Source organism: Odontesthes bonariensis, chromosome 6 (assembly GCF_027942865.1).
Source record: "Odontesthes bonariensis isolate fOdoBon6 chromosome 6, fOdoBon6.hap1, whole genome shotgun sequence".
NCBI lineage: Eukaryota > Metazoa > Chordata > Actinopteri > Atheriniformes > Atherinopsidae > Odontesthes > Odontesthes bonariensis.
Window position 1 is genome coordinate 38,003,107 of NC_134511.1, and position 18,000 is coordinate 38,021,106.

General features: G+C 39.2%; 1 protein-coding gene across 1 annotated transcript in view; it reads left to right on the forward strand.

Annotated features, from left to right (window-relative positions):
- The window catches only part of LOC142382636 (GDNF family receptor alpha-2-like), a 62,485-nt gene that overhangs the window by 21,450 nt on the left and 23,035 nt on the right, over positions 1 to 18,000 (forward strand). Inside the window, exons 3-4 of the mRNA XM_075468714.1 lie at positions 4,850 to 4,936; positions 16,755 to 17,133. Of these exons, the coding sequence (XP_075324829.1) occupies positions 4,850 to 4,936; positions 16,755 to 17,133 (466 nt within the window). The remainder of the gene's footprint in view (positions 1 to 4,849; positions 4,937 to 16,754; positions 17,134 to 18,000) is intronic.

The following is an 18,000-nucleotide window of genomic DNA, read 5'->3' on the forward strand; positions in this document are numbered from 1 at the left end:
TAGATATATATATAGTTAGCTGCAGCTCTCTGCCAGTCTAAAGCACTGGCACTGATCTGTGATAGGTCTGTTAGCGCATTAGGTCCAACCCCCCTATGGGCGGTGTTGAAGGGTGGGAACTAGCGCTTGTAGTCTCAACAGAAATCCACCCCTCTTACACTTCCTCCTACAATGACGCAAAATGACGATTTTTGCGTCATTGTAGGAGGAAGTGTAAAGAGGTGAATACGGATTTCTCCCGTCTCAGGGGGAAATGAGAGAGTGTTGCATGACCATTCAAAAGTATGACTGGGTTTCTAACAATGCAAAGCCTAATGCAAATGGGTGGAGTGTCCCTTTAAAGGAACATTCCACCAGTGGAGACATGAATATGTATTGAAAGTGGGCCATATATGTAGTAGAATAGTAGCATAAATTTTTAATTTGGTGCCTTCTTGACCGAGAAAAGGCAGAAAATTACTTTTTTGTGCTTGTGGATTAAAGACAACAATCCCCATAGTGCATTGCAATGCTCAAGATCCGCAGGCCACTCCCCCGAGAGTGTACGAGCTCCACCCGACTCTACGCTACCCAGTGTTGCCAATTTAGCGACTTTGTCGCTAGACTTAGCGACTTTCGGGCTCAATCTGGCTGAATCTAGCGACAATTTAACTTGTTTTGTGAGTGACAAATCAGTTGCCCCGCGACACCATACAAGCCGAGACAGAAGCACTGCAGGACGGCGGCAACCCGGCATACCGTCATTTCCTGTCAAAACAGCAGTTTCAAGCAAGGCAGGGTCAAACAAGGCAGGCTGTCTTCCACAGCACTAGAACTTTATCCTGAATCAGACTAAGGTTGAAGAGGTGCTGGAGAATCATGTAGCTGTTCTGCTGACCCCATCTGGACCTGCAGCCCTGTTCTGGTTCAGCCTCTCCAGCTGCTTTAACCCAACTTGTGGAGTAAACAATGATCACACTAGAAATAAAAAGACATAGTTTTAACCTCTCAGAGTTAATCAACTCAGTTCAGGGTTGAAAAAGGATGGTCTGTGGATCAGACCCCTCAACGGTGAAGAATAATCTTGATGACATGGACGGATGTCCTGTTGAGTGGGAAGGACCCTGTGACACATAATCTGATGAGGTGAATGCAGTGAAGGAGGATGACATTGATGATTGGACACTAAAATGACAGCTGACAGAAGTGAAAGGAACAGATTTAAAATTTAGCTACATCAAAATGATTGGCTCACAGACATAGGCTATTGTAAAATTAGTTTGGTGGAGTTTAGGAGACAACTTTATGAGCCAGTTGAGAAAGTCTTCCTGAATGAAAACCATTTTTGTATATGCGGAGTAAAGATAAGATAACATTGAATTCATTTTGAACACCTACTTTATCCAAGCAGGTGTGAGTGTGTGTGCGTGTGTGTGTGTGAGAGAGAGAGGGGGGGGGGGGGGGGGGAGAGGGAGGGTACGATGGAACAAGTTGCCAACCCTTTCCAGACAGAGACAAATGAAAAACAACCTTGTGTGTTCCGTTGTGGTGACACAATACTAGAAGGGTCTGGGTAAAAAGAAGCTCCACAATGCCACCTGGGGGACCTAAACCACAGGAATTCCACCTGGGGAGTCTTAAGGTCACTCAGGTGTGATGATTTTCAGTACAAAAATATATTTTATTTAATCATTTAAAAGCTAAGTGACAACTTAAAATTAACAACAAAAACAGCTGGCTATGAGCATCCTCCAAAGGACCTCACTGATTTACTTTCTACAGCTGATGATGGTCACAGACAAACAATACAAACAAGGATGTAAGAAATTCCCAAAAAATAATATGGTCCAAAAGAGTACACAATTCCTTCAAATAAATCCAACATAATTCAAATAATGTAATTTGTAAATCAAACAAACTACCTTAACAATCCGGCTACAACACACAGGTGGAAAATGTACTATTTACAAACAACAAAATGGAAGAGCGCCACTTACAACTTGGATACAGGTTTTATGTGTCCCGAAATTATACTTCTGCCACGCCGTGACTACTGCCACCAGGCTCCAGGATAAGGACACAGTCACGCCTGAGCACTAATTGCTTCCACCATATCTGCACTCACAGCTAACTTTGACAGATCTCAATCGAAATTAGCAATGAATTAAATCAACAAGCAGATACAAACATCATGCAACTCAAAGACACTCTGTGTGAAAACTGGGGTGCAGTGTTAAAAAATGTCAAAGCAGATTTCAAATCAGGTAGCACTGTGTGTGTGTGTGTGTGTGTGTGTGTGTGTGTGTGTGTGTGTGTGTGTGTGTGTGTGTGTGTGCGCACGCATCTTTTCTCACTGATTTACTCTGCATCTGAATGTGATTTGGAAGAAGCCGCATTTTATACCCACATTTTCAGCATAGAGTGTAATGCCTGTGGAAATGAGCTCACTCCTCTAAAATGAGATACCTCTAAGCTAGTGTGAAATAAATCATTTTATTTGTAGGATTAAAAAAGTTTTGGAAAGTCATAGGGCATGCTTATGCACACAGACTGACCGAGCACGCACTTTCAGGGTTTTCTCTCATGTTATACTTCGTACCTATTGAAGTCAGCCCTCAGCACCCTTGTAACAATAAAAACAAAAAATTCGAAAGGCTCTCACAAGAATCACACCTGACATTTCATCCTTGGACACAGTGGCCCAAGGTGGCCAGCAGTTTTATTTCAAAGGTAAAATGTGACTGATTGCTTTGGAAAGGGATACCAATAACGTTTGAGAGATTATGTGTGTGTTTTTTATCTGAATCCCTTTTTTTTTTGTTAGGTACAAGTAGGGGGTCTTCAAGAAAGATCTTTGGAAACTGCCTTTTAAAGTGCTGTCAATGCAGTTGTTTGTGTCTTATTTACCTCCTCCCTCTGCTCCTCTAATTTCACGAGTCCATTAGTGCATCTGTGCATCCAGCCTCTCCTTTTGGGTCTCTATCAGTTTGCGTACTGACTATAAAGGCCTTAGTTTTCCTTGTGACAGTGTCTCATCTCATTGTCCAGCATCCAGATTACTGCCTGATGCTATCTGTGGCTGCAAAGCCAGGAGTCAGGAATAGTCGTCTTTGCACTTGGGCCAGTGTGGCCTTAATTTACTCCATCTGCTGTGATGGGTAGTTCCTGCTTCCTCGTTTTAAACTCTTTGACAAACTTCCAGTTGTGCTAGTTTTAATGAGGTGCATGTATGCATAACTCTTTCTTTTAGTAGAGCATAAAGAAAGGATGCTTTGTGCTTTTGACTGTCATTCATTTTTTCAACTGCTCTATCTTGTTTACTGAGGATGCCTTTTCGTCTTCCAGTGCAGATAACTTCTCTGTTTCACACTCAAGCTTAGAGATATAAAGTAAAACCTGCCAAGTTACACTGATTTTAATCTCTAGGCCACAACTGGGGTTTTAAACATTTCTGACAGATGCAGGTTCTTTTTTCGTCAGGGCATGCAACAGTTTGAGAATCACTGCTGTATGTTGTGGTTTGAGGACTGCAGCTGGCAGTGGTTTGGGAGGTATAGCAAGAATTTTGGGTACTGGACCAAGCTGTGTAGATCTCATTACAGGCTGTAGTGTGGATGTCATGGCAGACTGCAGTTTGAGCATCGCAGCAGGTACAGTGGGCACAGTTACAGGTTATTGGTTCGGCAGATATGGCAAGTTGTGGTTCAGGAGCTCTGGCTGTCATTTCAAGAGCTGGTGCGTGCTGTGCAGGCATCACTGCAGGCTGTAGTTAATCAAATTTAAACCAGGGGATTCAAATCCTTAACATCTTGTCATTCCTTTGTTTTATGAGTTCTCTCTTTGGGTCAGCAACCATGCTGTCTTTCAATCTCTTTCTGTATGAGTTGTTCCCACTGCTCTCTTTGGGGTACAGAACAGCCTGCCTCTGAACCACAGAAAGGACTTAAGTTCCCTCGGCTCTTGGAGGTGTGTCTACTCTTTGGTCTGGATGACAAACTGCTTCCTGAGCTTTCTCCATTTCCTAAAAATAAAAAAAGGACATCACATGCACATACTCATTCATCCAACTCAAACGGCATACACTCACACAAAGATTCACTACATGCATGATAACAGCAGCTAGAAGACATTTTATCAGCTTGCATGATTTAGTTTTGGGCTGTTGGAGCAGTATTTTGATAAACATAATGTACCGAATCCATTGATTGGATCTACAGATAGGTTGTCTTGGGAGTGTAGTCTTCTTCCAACAGGTTTAAGATTTTCTCATTTGTAGCAGTGAGCCTAAGAGCCATCCTCACAACACCCTCATTGTGTTTCTGTTAGGATCAGAATGCAAAGCTATTACACACTGGAGGGTTTGTCTCAATCACACAGAATGGCTATGAATTTTAAATGTGGGATTAGAGCCCACAGAGAAGCAGGCACATGAGAGAGACTCAGTCAGTCGAGTGTTAATTTGATTTATTTTGTTTTATTTCTTTTTTTTTTTTTACAAACATTTCTGGCAACATATGGTTAGCAGGGATTGCTTATGCTTTAGTTCTTCAGCTGTTTAAACCACAGCAGGAACCAATGTGCTCTCCGAAAGAAAAGGATTTGATGAACATTTTGTTTTCCATTTGGAGTACTGCAGTGGGAATGGGTTTCAGGTTAGCCAGTTCAGTATTTAGAAATTACTTAATTAAAAAAGTATTACATTTAAAGCCAAATAATCATTATGATATTACATATTATGATTTTAATGTTCCTCTGTTTTCTGTTACATTGATGCATTGCAGTGCATCCTTACATAGTATGTTGTGTGTTTAGAAGTCAGGTGATACACTTTGTTGATATTAAATCTATCTTATCCTTGCTGTTGTTTCAGGCGGACACATGGAGGATTCATCACCATATGAGCCTGTCGCCCCCAACCGGCAACCTGATGCGTCCCGCTTGGCTGCCATTTCTTCAGGTAACACAGGTTTCATCTCAACTGAGCATTGAGTTTCTCATGGGAGTGGAAATGATAGTGTTACTTGTCCAGACGGGTTCAATACAGGTTCCGCTAGAATTAAAAAAAAAAAAAAAAAAAAAAAAAGAAAATGTGCCAATATTTGCCCATTGACTCACTGGTTGTTGTGAGGTATACAATATACTCTCAAGGTACCATCCCCCATTTTTCTCAAACATTGATTTTGCTTTCAGTTTGATTTCTTCTTGGCTTACTAATTAAACAGCCCAGGAGAGGTATTGCTTTCCATTTGATCCACTAGTTACAATCAGCAAGGTATAACAACTCAATGCAGCTTTCAACTATTTTAATACATAGCTAAAATACTTAATGCATAAAAGAACTCCAAAATAGTCACAAGAAAAATCTGTTCTCTGTCATTTATTTCCAGGGGACATTCTCCATTTTTAAAAAAAAAATATTTTTAGGCAAAAGCTATCAGTAAACCACAAAAAGACAGCACATTTTATTTTTCTCCTAGCTCATTTATTTTGTTTTGTTTTATAACTGGTTGGCACACAATAAAAAACGCTTTTTTTTTAAATGCATAATCCCTTTAGCTCTACATATGCAATCACTTTTTTTGAAGATTAACTTCTTTGATATATCAAAAGGTGGTACAACTACCATAGTGAATATAAAAAAGTGCAGGCTTTGATTTTCGTAGAGATTATATTAATGTAGAAAACACCCAGAAAGCGCATCAAGGCTACATATTCCTTCATAGTTGCAATTCTAATTACCTCAAAATGTTTAGAATATGCACAAGGACTTATAAGGCTTTTAGGCATCATATTCAACCAGTCTGATTTATGTTTAGTTTTATTTGGGCTTTGCACAACGATAGATAAAAACGTGTGAAAGGTGGTCTCTTCCAGTTATTCAGTCACACCAGATTTGGAGGAAATGTACTCATTTATTGCAAACTTACTTAGAGCTGATTTGTGCATGTGTCTAAGTATGCTACCAAATTGACATTGTTCTAAAGAAAGATTTCAACATATTTAAAATGTTTTTTTTTAGCCTTAATGACAGACACGCAGAGCTTGTACAAACAGGCGCACTCACAGATGCAGAAGTCATGCAAAATCATTCCTATCCAACTTTGAACAATATCATATGAAAATTCAGTAGAGGCATATACGTATTTTACCAGAATATCAGTTTTAACATTTGACATGTTTCAGTGGTGATTCGTAAATCATTTAATTTGGTTTTGTTTAAACACAGCACTCTAACCTTACTAGGAAACAACAAATACACACAGTACCTTCAAATTTTTTTTCCCCAAGACCCATGAATGAAGAACTTTCATTACAATGTTAGGGGATTGTGAAACTGTGGCCCTTCTAAAAACTGAATGTTTAACATCAGTGTTGAGGTGTCCTACACACAAACAAAATGAAAATCAGGGAGCAGAGCTCATGTCAAGATTACAAGTACACACTGACAAGTCTACGTGTTCTGGTGAAAATAAGGAGGGCAGCACCACGTGCCTAAACATATCAAAATATAACTGGGAAGTGATTACAGTACACATTTTCCTTCAGCAGTTTCCTCTATTATTTCTGAGGTGAAATAGTGGATTTGCTCTCCAAATTGGTTTTATCTGCAAACTTTACGCTTTAGTTATCATTTCTGAGGACAGATCAATTGATTGTTGTGCTGGGAGAAAACCACAAGCAAACAGATATGTAATTACACACTCCTTTCACAGATATACACGGATTACTAAACCACTCAAAAGTATTTATTCACACCTATAAATGTTCAACTGTATAGAGACCCAGGGACTGTATGATATCTGGTGCTCTGATGAGGAGAGGGTTACTGTGTGCGCTCCCCAAGGAAAGGAAGTAAATTGAAAAATAATCTCGGCTATTCTAAAAGTTTTTGTCTGGAATGAAGATGAGGGACAGAAGGTATGATAGAAATGAGAAATCCCATACTACAATCTGCACTCTCACTGAAGTGAAATGGAAACAGAACATATAGAGACTCTTTTTCTGCATTGCCCTGAGTGATACCACACGTGCTTCTCCTTTTAATGGGACAGGGAAGTAATTTTTGCTTCTCTTTAAATGCACTTACAAGTTACCTGTGCCGTACATATACAATCAAAAAGACAAGAAGCACATTTAACCCTGAAGGATCTGTCCCTTAGCACAAGGGCAGTGGCAGCATATCTCATCTATATGTCTTCAACAACATTGATGGCAATATAGCCAAAGATTAATTGTGCTCCTCCTGCTCTGCTTTGTTGGCACTGTGCACCTGTATCAGGCATCTTTTTTTGCCATTAGAGTGGCACTCTGAGACGCTGAACCTCTCAACATCAAAAGTTGTGCTGCTGGTGAATTAGCACTTGCCCTGTCACTTATCTGGTTTTCACTGTATGATTATCGTGGCCAAAGGCATAACAATAATGATATTATCTTGATACCAAAAAGAAAGGCAACTTCCTATGTGTCATGATGATCCGTGTTGTTTTAATGATGTTTTTCCATTCAGTTTCTTGTTTAGGTTTTGTCACTTCCTCTCTTGTTTCCTCAGTCTCTCTTCCGTTTAATCATCAGCTCCACTCCATTCACCTGTGTTCACTTATCCTCAGCTGCACTCATTCACCAATCACCCTCTTCTGTATTTAAACTCCCGGTTCCCTTCACTCTTTGCCAGATCCTCACTGTTACCCCCTCTCGTGCTCTTCCTAAGTCCTTCTGTCTATTTTTGACATTCCAGTCCATTCAAGTTTTCGCAGCGTTTTGATTTTATTTTCTCATGTTTTAGTTTTTGTATTTCCAGCGTGCCGCGCCTTTAGTTAAAATAAATAGTTTTGCTTAATTTTTGCCTCCTGGCTCTCGGTCAGTGTCTGCACCTGGGTCCTCCTTCCCCGCCTCCACCATCGACCCATGACACAATGTTTTTCCAATCTTTTTGCCTCTCAAATTTTCTATAAGAATTTTGAATAGGAGGTAATAGGAAAAAATTTAAAATTTGAAATCAATAATGTTTAGATTTGATCAGTTTAGATTAAATCTCAATATCATCAGGTGGGTTATCAACTTATCAAAATGTAATTATTTTAATAACACAAATATTACAATTATTATAATACTGTATGCTGTTCTATCAGGATGCTTGTTTGTACTATATAGGCTAAAATTTGCCTGGCAAATCATAGAATCACATTGTTTTGACAATTTACTTAAAGAACTGTTGCAAAGCATACAGCTAAGTCATCAAGTTACTTTAAAAAAATGTTGCCTCCCAGGAATTAGCCACTGAGGGTATAGGGTAAGTGTTTAGTTCACCCATGTCACTATTTTAAATGGACAACTATTCCAACTGACACGGCACCAGAGACTTTGACACAGGCATTGCAGGAGCAGACACAGCAGTCCTGCTCCACATCCAATCCAAGAGGTTCAGTGTCAGATGGATTCTGACTAATTTAGTCCCTGGGTGGTTCTAGTTAGTCTCCCACAACCTGGTTCTGTCACACGGTGTGATGCTACATGTCAACGTACTTTTCCACATTCTGCCTAAGCAGTCACGCGGTTGACAGGCATTGTTCATTTCTGTGGCCTATGTTACATGCTGGCAGTGTCTGAGCAGAAGTCATGGATGTTGACCAGTTAATAGAGATGCTAGAAAGGGTTCAAATAGGGTAGCAGACGTGTGATTAGAGCAGCACTCAGTGGAATTGACCCCTAATAATTGTTTCTATGATCATGTAATTAGTCTTAAGTCTTCTTTCCTCGTTTTTTCTTTGTCACTATCCAAGCTTTAGCAGCTCTACTGAAATTAAAAACAGTTCAGTAACTGAAGCACAGAATACTGCAGCAAATTTAAAGATGTGCAACGTCTGAGTCTGGTTTGGTCCATGATGGAACCAAATGCTGTCAGAGCAGGGGTCCCTCCATGCCTTCAAGAACGTCTGAGACACTCAACTCCTCCAAGACCACCTCCTCTCCGAACGCCTAATTCACGCTTATTTTGGATTCCTTTACTTGTTCTTCTTGCACTCTGTCGTTTAAATAGATTAAATACCTAATTTGTTGTCGTATAGGAAAAATTTGACTTACAATATCATGATAAAAAAATCTAAATATTTTTATCATAACCGTTAGACAATTTTTGAGTGTGCAACGTAGCTTTGCTTTGATCAGGTTTTGATCAAGGTTTATTCTACTACCTTAAATTTGAAACGGGTAATATTGCTGCTGTTCTAAATTAAATGGATGTATCTAAAGGATAAAGGGAGTTAAGAAACTGAATGAGCTGAATACATTTTTTGACAATCCCAAAATCCTTGGATGGCTGCAACCAACAGCTGTTATTTCAAAGACTTTTTCATCCTTATGAGTGTAAATCTTCAGATTATGCTCATGATAAATTGATACGGTTGGAAACAAAAAAATAATAGAAAAATAAATGCTTAAAAATGCTTCTAATAATTGATGAAAAAGTCATACAAACAATGTGATGACATCACCTTTACATCTTTTCTGACAGTTTAAAACAAAAAAAAAAAAACTGAAAATACTGGGTTAATTAAGTGTACTGGAAACAAATAATCAGCAAATATTTTCAGATCAAAATTGTAATTGGATGAATGATCAGAGGGAGGATACTTCTTCCACAATTCACCCTATCAAAGGCCAAACAAATGACATATTAGATACAGGATGCACATATATCATTGACTGTAATTGTCAACATGCTCTCTGTGTAATGTGCTCTGTTCTCTTGACCAAACTCTGAGCTAATCAACTTATTAGGAGCAGAGGGCAGCAAAGAATCCTGTATTCAAGAATCCCTCGTGGAATTAGATTTAACATCCCTTGGTTAGACCCTGTAAGTCTCCACACTAAGCCTCTCACCTCTCAGCTCTGTCTACCATCCAATTAAGTACAGAAAGCTGCTCATACTGCTAAGGAAAATGGAACAGTGCAACAGCCGTGCTCAGCATGCTGTGGAAATGTTTGACATTTTCCACCCTATCCTCATAACAATTACAATCACTTAGACAAACAATTTTTTTTTTTTTCACATGTCCACAACTGGGCCTTTTGCTACTTTGCTACTAAGTGTGTCCTCGCATGTATATTATTTGGAGTTTTGTGTATGCCTGCAGCCGTGCCTGTGTGCATTATATTACTTTGTTCATATACTTCATTATATTGTGTTTTTTTAATCAGTTTTCCCTCAGTAAAGCTTGAGCTTGTCTCTCTGTGGATCAGTAATGAGACTTGTTGTTCCAGTGCCCTTTGTAATAGTCAGCATTTTTCAAATAACTTTAAATTAAACATCCAAACATGTTTGTTGTCTCAGTTTGTTAGTGCATTATAATTCCCTACTTTCCTGCTGCTAATTAACAAGGAAGCAGTTCATTGATATAATGTTGGGCAGGCAGACTTAAATGCATATCTTGTTAGACTGCTTCAATTCATTCTGCATTATTACCAGTGATGGAGGAACTAGACAAAGAGGGTCACTGAAGATGATCAAGCTTGGAACTGCTCAAGTGAGATATTTGCTTATAAAGAGTTCAAGTTCATAGAACTGTATTGATAATGATTTAAAATTCCTAAAGATGCCCATGTCCTACCTCTGCGTACACACAATATTTTTCTCCTGACATACAGGAGACATTTTTGAATCCAAGTTAAAAACATTTCTGTTCTCATGTGTCTATGCATTAGCCTGACTACGTCATACTCACGATTCTAGTCAGAATGTGAGTCTGATACCGCTCAATAGAGATTTGAGTATGGGGCGTGTTTCAACCGAACCAGGAGAAAAAATGCCTCTTCGCTCAATTGGATAGACCTACAACCAATCAGAGCGGGGCAAGCTGATATATTACACTTTTCCCAAATCCTGTAGGAAGGACGGCAATAACATCTTTTCTATCGATAAAAGCCTTTATCGCGTTCCTCTCTTCGTCTTTCAAAATGAATGCAATGTGGAGATCCTGTAGAACAGACTCGATGGCAGAATCTACACACCCTAGCTCTCCAGCGGCAGCCATGTTTGTTTCAAACGAATTCAAACCAAGCGCTCTTTAGTGACGTAGTCGATAATGTCCCTGTTGATCATCTGTCCATCATCGTATAAAGCCCGCCCTGGCAATCTGATTGGGTCGACTGTTGTGATGTCGGGCATAATGATTTCCCAACTGAGCAGAGCCAGACCGAACCTCCCGACCAAAAATTTTATGGGCGGGGCTAAGTTCGGCTGGCACCCAGGCTTTTAAATTCATTTAAATGATTTTATTTGTTTCTCTTTATATTCTTTTATATATTTTAATGCTTCTTCCACACCCTGCTGCAATGCTTTTATTTTATGTAAAGCACTTTGAATTGTTTGTACATGAAATGTGCTATGCAAATAAATTTGATTTGATTTGATTGCAGATAGTCTTCTCTCATAATTTTTTTAATGTTCACTCAATGTCCCTCTATCTCATTCTGGTTCATTTTGCAGCATTATTTGTTCAGGGGTAAAATGCAGCTGATTTTATGATCTCCGCTGGTCTGCCTCTTATGAAATCTTCATATATAACTCACTTCGTAGGGCTTGGAAGATGTTGTACATTCAGCGCATTCTCTTTCTCTTCCCTGGAAACCCCCACTGCGACACAGAGTACAGAGCTAAAGACTGATGAGCCCTTTGACACGGAAATGCTTGACATGCTCCTCAGGGTCCAGACTAAAGACTTTTCTAACAAGCTCTCACATGCTCACCCAGGGTTGTATTAAATTCAAACTTTGGCACTTTTCCTAATTACTGAGAACATTCCAGGAGTGAGAAGTCTCTTCCTAACCTGAGCTGAACTCCCCTCTGCAGTGCTTCGTCCCTTGGGTATGGAATGATATATGAAATGCAGAATTCAAATTAGGCTGATGGAACACAATTACTTGGGAAAGAGGATCCCTTGCTGTTTAGGAAGAAAACATCCAAATCCTGATCTACAATGCATAACTGGTTTATCTGCTTCCCTTCATTACTCAAAAGCTCTATCGACCTCTCGTTCTCTTTGTCTTTCTTGTGCACATTTTTATTTCTCATTGGAAGACAGGTATTCAGTTTGTTTCTCCATCTTTCTCCTTATAGGTGTACCTACTTGCTTCTTTTTAGTGTTGTTTATTCCTTTGTGTCTACATATTTCCTCCCTTGTGTTTGCTATATGTCCAGGAACAGAAGGTTATTTCCACTACATTATCATAAGCGTTCATAAGGTGAAACCTCTGTCATCTTACATAACCCTAACCCAACTTACATTTTTGTTTTCTACTGAACCCTAGGAGCCTAATTTTAACCAATTTTGTAAGTCAAACTTGTATTCTAAGGTCCAACAATCACAAGTTTTTTTGCTGTGCGTTTATAAGTTAGAAATACATTATACATTATAGTACATAAATGACTGTTTCTGAAACTACTAAAATAATCCAACTGGTAACAAATAATTCCATATTTAATTGAAGAATTTATCGTATGTAGTGGAAGCACCAAATGTGTTTAAATTACGGAGCATGGAAAGCGATGAGACCCTCCCCAGGCGTTGGTGACAACAGCACTGCTTCTGTGCAAAGGCAAAAGATTTTATGTTCACTTCACTTAGAACAGAAATTGTACTACTGTTGATATTTTTAAAGGAAAGGCATCTACATAAGCAAGAATTTCTTTTAACTAAACACACCCCAAATAATAGGAACAACCCCCCCCCCCCCCCAAAACAAACTAGATAACAACGCCATTCAGGAGTTTCTGGTTGAAAGTTCTAATTAAAAGTGTTTTGTCACTGTGCTACTGCCCAACCTGCCTGCACATCATCATTTTAGGTCTATGTAGACATTACATGAAGTGGAATGGTTTTGCAATTTGTCTCTTAGTCTACTCTGCCAATAGATACTACAACATAATGGAGGAAAAATGAATGTTTTATGACTCCTTCTGCACATTGATTGTGTGCATTGCATCTGATAGTCAATCAATCCATCCTTCCACTCTTCCTGGTATTTATACATAAGTGCAACAGCCACCAAGGTAACTTATTAGATTTTTGGAGACAATTGTGATGCAGAGAGCTGTTGATTGCAGTGCTGATGGGTCGGGTTAATTATCCCGCGCATGGGACATGCATCTTTCCTGAATTAGTCTCAATTAATTGAAAGCTCTCCAGCATGTCTGTGTAAGTGGCTGTTCAATCTGTTTATCTGTTTCCTCTGATTTCATCTATCTGTCATGATCAGCCGCTGTAATCAACTGCTTAAGTCTTATTTCCTCTCCTAAAGCTTTTTCCATTTTTATATGTCTCGTATAATTAGCTTATCAAGTGCTTTCTCTGCATATTATAGCCGAATATGTTTGCTGAAAACCTGTATTGTGATGCACTTGGAAAATCAATTACAGCTCTGTAACACAATATGGAACATTTCCCCTCCCATCTCCACCTCTTTAACTCTTTACTCTTCTCCTCCTGCTTTTGCTATTATCCTGTTGTGTGTAAGTACGTCACAGCCATCAAGTGGGCTTTGTGTCTTAGGTTCGCCCCAGGACATCTTTTTGGGTTGAGCACCAAATTCAATCTCAGCTTCCCAATCAAAGGTAGTAAAAACGAGTCCATTGCTGCAGCCTCTGAAGCAGCTACAGCCCAGCTTGGTCAGATAAATCGTAGAACCTCATCCTCCTATTTTCTTTTCATCCCAGACCCCCCCAGTGGCCCAGATTAGAGCCTGCAGATGGCCAGGGGAGATTTAGAAGCTGCAATCCATCAATGTAGCCTCAACCACTGGACAGTCGCCCTGCTAACGTCTCCTCCAGCTGGACTGTACTGTCCCGCTTATAGCCTGCTCTGAGCTCGGCCCAGTTTAATAAAACTTTGGCCCAGGTCTGGCCTAAGCATGACCAGTGCTAAAGTCATGTCTATTTTCAGTTCTTGTTGTTATCATGGATCAGTAATCAAGGCCAGCTAATTGCCTGATATTCTGTCAAAAAAGTTCCATTTTTGCTAATGTAACGAAACTAAAGGATATGCACACAATTACGTCTAGCTTCTCTCTCACTTACACTAACAAGACTGAAGATATTAGGCTTCGAGACATCTGCTGTGCAGTTTCTCCTTACCCCTTGGAGAGTGCAAGGAGAGAAAATAAATGTCTAGATGATTTAATGATGTCTTATAAGAGTCATGGTAATGTAAAGAGTTCTCCCGGTGGTTTGTGACAAACATTGTAAAAGACAATAGCATTCTGAACACCTACATCTGTTGAACTCAGGACATTTCTCTTCACACCCTGGCTGTTTATCAGCACACCAGCTACATTAACTTTGATACATATAATGGAAGCACTGGAGAGAAGGAAGCTAGTTTAAGTGTGCCTTCTTTTCACTGTGATGAACTCCTGATATTCTGTTATACTTCAGGGGCTGTGAGTTTTGTTTTACCTGACGTGATCCGAAACCACAAAACCATTCATTTGGGAGGGCGTTAATTTTTTCCCTGCTGGGATTTGATGTGCTCAAATCCCCATTTCTAGGATTGATAATGTGAAATACACCACTTGGAAACAATACAGCGTCTCTAGCACACCTCTCTAAAATAGATGGTCTTTTTCCTGCTCCAGGCTGTCTGATAGACACAGGGGGAGATTGGTTCTGTTGAATAAGAGATGAATCTCTCTGAGTGTCACCATGCTGCCACGACCTCTGAAATATCATTATCTACAGGGGAGGGAGGTTAACTTCTCTAATATAGCCTGAATACAAGAGAGGGGTGCCATCAGTGAACATGAACCTTATTACTAAAATATTTCAGGAAAAAGATGTGGGTTTTTTTATGGGAGCTCTGCACTATGTTTGAACACCCAAACTTGTTTAATAACATAATCTGTTATGCAGCCTGGGAGGTAATTACAAACTTGAGAAAAAATTAAGGAAGATGATCTTGTGCTGGAACCAACTAATGAACGGTTCATACAGTAATAAATGTGTCCAGGACCATAGCATGTTTTTAACAGATATAACTATATTTTGTGTTGTTAGACACTGACAAGACATCACAGGAAGATGCTTAATATTCTTCCTGTCCTCTGTGAACATTGTTTCCATTACATTAATGAGAGATGAGAGAAGATGCCTTGCTTATTTCTTTATAAGTGAAAAAACAAAAATATCTAATTGAATATAATATGCATTAAATTGAGGTAACTTGGAACTTGGAGTGACAAAGCCATAATTAACTATTATCATTAAAAATAACATCTTTCTATTACCTGGAAATGAATGATGAATTAACATCCAATTTGAAATCATAGTTTAATTAATTCATATTTGACTCGAGGTCTGAAACCGACTGAATCACTAATTCAGTTAGAGCGGATGGGCCTAGCTTCAGGCATCCCTCTGTTGGTTTACAGTCGCTTGGAGAAACAGAGAAGCATCAGAGATTCTGAGATTATTGTTTTATTTGTTTATAGAACATTCTAATTCATAACAGATTGATTTTCTCAAAGCAGAGACTCAGTGAAGAGATTATGATTGATTCAGGTTATGGTTGCTACAATATTACAGAACCATCTCCTCAGAATGTTGTTTATACACAATTAATTCATGTTGTGTTCAACAGTTATGCTTTGTGTTGATATAATTATTACATTTCTCATCATCATGAGGAAATCTGGATAATTCATGTAATTGGCAAATTGCCAGTATGGTGATAATGAATGCATTGGTGAGAGGATCATAGTCAGTGTATATCTTCTGCTAAACATGTGCTGCTGTTTTACTGCGTAAAACGTTTGTCATGGCAGAACATTTTTGCAATCTGCAAATGCTATTTGAGTGCTTTAATAATGTTTGCCTGAACATGAGACTCAGTTTCTTTATTTACATTTGTAGGCTTTTCTTAATGTCAAAGGTGGATTTTGCAACTTTGGTCTCCAGAAATCATCTCCACAAAGGTGTAGAGTTTTACCAAACAAGGTGTACATTTCCCTTCCTTTTCAAGACTTTTGAAATATATATTATATTATATATATATATATTTATAACTCCTAATTGCTTTTTTGCGTGTATTTTTAGCCCACTGAACAAGATGCCTGTCAATTCCCTACTGACTTTTTCTCTTTTTAACTGCAAAAAAGCATCATAATGACATGAAATAGCCAGTGAGTAAACACATAGCATATGTAAATTTAAACATACTGCAAATACTGTCCAGGCTGGTCACAAATCGATAACACAGCGAACTGTGTGCAATTCACATTATATGATTACCTTGGGTTTTAGCACTAGAAAAAATATCAACACTGTAGCTCTTTTCACTTGTGTGTCCTGCCTTATCGGTGCAAAACAGATATCTATGTTAATATATCTAGACTGCCCTTTCATGTCTATGAAAAGGTGCAAGTTCTTCTTCAGTCCTTTACTGCCAAAAAGCAGTCCTAAGCAATCAAAAGCAATATCAGGATATTTACTCATTTTCACTCCCTTTTTCACACAGTTTCTTTGTGGGATAGGTTGGTGTTAAAAGGTAATATTTTCTTATTGCTGTGCTCTCCATTGAATTCTAACACTGGCTACTGCTTCCTGTTGTATATACTAGTTTACCAGAACATAGGAATTTCTTAATATCTGTTTTTTTCCGTAAAGAGCACCTTTAACCTTGTTCCTCTTACTGTCAACCTAACCATCAGTCAGATAATAGCCAGGAACTATTAAATTCTTTAAAAGTCATGTGTTCTCCATCTTTTTTTTGTGTATTTACTGTTAGGGATGCTTACTGTGGCTCCAAAAGGCTTCCAGTGTCCCGATGCTGAAAAGAACTGCAACCCTTGCCTTGATGCAGCCAAAGCTTGCAACCTCAATGGCATGTGCAAGAGGCAACGTTCAACCTACATTGCCACCTGCAGCAAGGAGGACCCCATCAAGGGAGAGAGCTGCAACAGGAAGCGCTGCCACAAGACACTGAGGGCATTCCTGGACCGTGTACCCACTGAGTTCAGCCACCAGCTGCTCTTCTGCCCCTGCCAGACTGAGGGATGTGCTGAGAGACGCAGGCAGACAATAGTGCCTGACTGTTCTTACAGGGATAAGGAGAAGCCCAACTGTTTGGAGCTACATAGGGTCTGTCGTCAGGACTCTCTCTGCAGGTGAAGAGAAAGAATTTCTCTGATTCCTTTCTGTCTATCTGTTTTTGTGATTTTTTTTTTTTGTTTGTTGGTTTGATTGACAAATTCTTGTGCTATAAGACAAGCCACCACCAAACTCATTACTGAATTCATGAGTACCTCATATGATTGCGATTTCCTCCATCTCATGAAATCCAAAAGTTTTAGACTTCTCTGTTTTAACTTTGCCAGAAAGAGTAATTAGACTTTCAGGGAAGCTGGGCCTATTCGATGCAGAATGAAGATGTGAGGCTAAGTTGAAGGGACAACGCTCAATTAGGCTGAACAAAACATTAGTGGATCACTTTGGCTGCATGGTACCCCTATTGGATTTAAGCGGCCAAATTCAATTCACACCTACCCAGCCATGACATGTTTCTTTGTGTAAGGGCCGCTAAGAGCAGGTGAAATACAGTGGTTGTTGCCAAATCAGCCATCCAGATTCATTTTACTCTCAGAAAACATATTGTATTTCTGACCATGCTTCGCAACTAGTTGGTTGAAGGAGATCTTTTGCAGTCATTAGTCTAATAGCATAAACATGTGGGACATTAGTATAATTTCAAGCATTTAAAAGCTCATTTTTGAGACTAATGGAGTTCAACCAAATGTATGGCCCTTGAAATTTCCCTTCTAAAAATAATAATCATGTTAGAATTAACAAAAGGGGAAAACTTTAGGCTACTTTTTCATTTTTCCAGTGTGACAGATGCTGCAGTTCTCTGACAGTTAATTATGGGTTTTTGACAACATATGGAGGCCTAATGCACCAAGTAGCAGCCAATCAGCCAAAGACATGGAATTTGATGATAACACCCTCCAGTTACCTTTCTTGCTGTAACTGCTTCA